At 36.4% G+C, this 3,147-nt stretch overlaps 1 protein-coding gene across 1 annotated transcript; it reads right to left on the bottom strand.

The window, feature by feature from the left end:
* Window positions 1-1,340: 1,340 nt before the first annotated feature.
* LOC149241046 (uncharacterized) lies at window positions 1,341-2,934 on the bottom strand. Its single transcript, XM_089367430.1, has 3 exons — window positions 2,430-2,934; window positions 2,086-2,321; window positions 1,341-1,930 (listed from the first exon to the last, which is right to left on the bottom strand). Exons 2-3 carry the CDS (start codon window positions 2,227-2,229, stop codon window positions 1,652-1,654), a joined length of 423 nt encoding a protein of 140 aa, XP_089223556.1. The 5' UTR covers window positions 2,230-2,321; window positions 2,430-2,934; the 3' UTR covers window positions 1,341-1,651.
* Window positions 2,935-3,147: the final 213 nt, after the last annotated feature.

Raw genomic sequence — 3,147 nt, 5'->3', positions numbered from 1 at the left:
TATTGGAATTCAATCACTTTCATTTATCAAAATAATAAGTTTTATTTTATATATTTATTATATTTCGACAAATTAACCTAAAAATTATTATTTTAATAACTAAAATATATTTAATATTATTAAATTTAAATATACTATAATTATAATTATATATTTATTATTATTAAATTTTAATTAAACAAAATATTCATTATAAATAAATAGAAGCTATTGAATGAATGCAATAGTCAAAATAATGTATTTTTTCATAAAAAAATTATAGGTTCATGTCTAAAGAGAAATAGAGTATATATAGTTTTGTAGACTTTAATGATTATATAGTTTTGTAGATTTTTAATGAGTATATAATTTTGTGGACTTTAATAATCAAATCATTTTATAAATAAATTGATAAAAATAAACTTGCATACATTAAATGAGGTCCTTGAGATTAACAGATATAGTGGTGAAGCCATAGATTATAGTAATAAAGTCATAGATTCTAATGCTAATATATATTTTGATTAAAGAAATAAAGTATATATAATTGTGTAGACTTTTAATTTTGTAGACTTTAATAACCAAATTATTATATAAATAAATTGATAAAAATAAACTTGCATGCATTGGATGAGGTCCTTGAGGCTAACCGGCATAGTGGTGAAGTCAAAGATTCTAATGCTAGTATGTATTTTGATTTGTGAACGTATATATCTACTTTAAACTAAACTTTGGTACATTGAATGAGGTTTTTGAGCTTACCAAGTTGTCCAAGTATAGTGGTGAAGTCTTGCAATAGATTCTAATGCTAGTATAGTGGTGAAGCTGAAATGGACTTCGCGTCATTTATGAGATGTCATTCCACTTTGTGGATATATCGTGCACATCTAATGCAGTGAGCATTTTACTCATTTAAGTTGTAGTTAATCATTTTTAGAAAACCAAGAGTGGAGTACCAATTGACAAATTGCATCAATATTACACTGGTATTTTATGTTTTATTTTATTTTACAGTGTCAATCTAAAATTCTATGGAACAATAGAATTTATTTGGAAAATTTGTTCTGCCTTAATTCCGTTTGGGGATATTTGCGTTAAGTTACTAGTTCCTTCTTCAAAGCCAAGTCACATACCATTATAACAATTTCACTTGTATCGGATCAAACTCCAGATGTATGCATGTATTCAATTCAAATAACATATGGAGTAAAATTTTCTTCATATTAACGAAACCCTATAACAATTTCACTTGTATGGGATCAAACTCCAGATGTATGCATGTATTCAATTCAAATAACATATGGAGTAAAATTTCTTCATATGAACGAAACCTTAAGAAAATCTCCACATTTACTGGGAATGTGCAGAGTGCATTGGACGATGCTGAACATGGATACTTCGTGTCTGGAATCTTAAGACATGGTAGCGTTTTTGCAAGCTAATTAAGGTCAGCCCGACCAGACCTGTCTTATTACGTGTATCCTAGGCTCGGCCTTGGTATAAGCGCTATTCCTGAACTTCTAAGAAACCATGGCGGTAGAGATTTTATGAAGCTTGCTTGGAGTGTATTAGTTAAAAAATGATATTAAATACATAATAGCGACGAAAAAAAGAACAATAAGAACTCAGAGAATGTACAAGATGGTCAGTGAAAGTCCTCGAAACCCGGACCTCAAACCTTATTATTGTTGTCGTCGTCGTCACCGAAGTAGCCAGGGGCGCAGTCGGTGGACCGTTGGATGGGGTATTTCAACCCATTTTTCTCGATCTTTCTCAGCGCAGCGTCTCCGAGGTCCACGCCACAGATGTCTGCGAGTCTCACTAAATATAGCAAAACGTCCGATAATTCTTCGCCCAGATGTTCTTTGTCGGCTGCGTCCCAGTCCGGAAGTCCCTTTGGCACTTCGCCTTTCCACTGAAAGATCTCTGACAGCTCGCCTACCTCCCCTACCTGCGACAAAGGAACAAGGTACATCGGTTAACCGGAAAATAATCCTTAGGGACAGTTGCGATAACAAATTTGAAGCCTCCGCTAATTTTAGAAGAGGATTATCTCTAACTCAAAGTTCTTTACGAACTGCGGAGTGCAAAGCGAAAATAACATACGAGAGCCAAGAGAAGATTGCGAGGGCTGTGAAATTGATCCCAATCTCGCTCCCTTGAGAACTCGGCCATTTTCTTCTGCAAATCTTTAAGTGTAACGTTGCTTTCGCCAGACTCTTTCATGGCTTCCGCACAGCCGTTATTCATCTTGCTGTCTGACTGATATTCCCAACCGAAACGAAGAGAGTAGATAAACGCCGGCTCAAAACGGCTAGCGCTGATATTTACAAGGTAGAAATCTTGCAACATCGCCACACGTCAGAAAGATTAAAGAAAAAATTCCTATTGCAAATGAAAGTCGTCCAGGGGAAATTTTAGGTTAACCGAGAAAGAAGAAAGCAAATTACCTGCAACAAGAAGCAAAGTCCCTTACGCCAGCCTGAACCGCTGCCTCGTCGGTCGAAATTTCCGAAAGCTTCACTAAAATGACAGGCCGGCGGTTTGAATCTTTATCGGCACAAAAGTTTCAATCAAACAAAAGGCAAACCAGCCTAGCTCTGGCTGTAAAGGTATCCCACCTCGCATTCCCTGCGAATGTAGCTTCAGGTCAAGAAGACGGAGAATTTAAAGATTTTGTAAGATCGATCATTTCTGTCAAGAAGCTGGACAATTTAAAGATTTCGTCTAAAAAGACACAGTATTTAAAGATTTGTCAGATACAGAATTCCAACTCTGATCTGGAAGCTCCAGTGGTAGCACAAGTTCGCAATGCAAACTCCTTTTAAGGAAAACGCGCACTTCGTCCAGGAAAAAACCGCCTTTACTTTTCACGGTAAGCTCTGGAAAACGGTTTCTAAAACCAGAAATCTCGACCACGCCAAGCCATGATGATGATAATGATAATAACAACAACCATAAGAAGGCGTGGCGGGCTCCTCTTCCCTGGTGTGGTCACGTGAACATGCGTGCTCTCCATGTGAACATCGTAAGCTTTGAACTTCCAAGTTATAAGACGGAAAAGCATCCACAGTGACGTGTTTTCCGCGGAAAGGGATCGATCATTGGCGGTTGGTTGGCTGTACAAATGCTCGAAACTGGATATTAGCGGTAGAAACTGGATATTGG

Source organism: Pinus tabuliformis, chromosome 8 (assembly GCF_031772625.1).
Source record: "Pinus tabuliformis cultivar Carrire ecotype Pingquan chromosome 8, CPIR1, whole genome shotgun sequence".
In the NCBI taxonomy this organism is placed as follows: Eukaryota; Viridiplantae; Streptophyta; class Pinopsida; order Pinales; family Pinaceae; genus Pinus; species Pinus tabuliformis.
The sequence above is the reverse complement of the archived record's forward strand: the minus strand, read 5'-3'. Positions and strand labels throughout refer to the sequence as shown.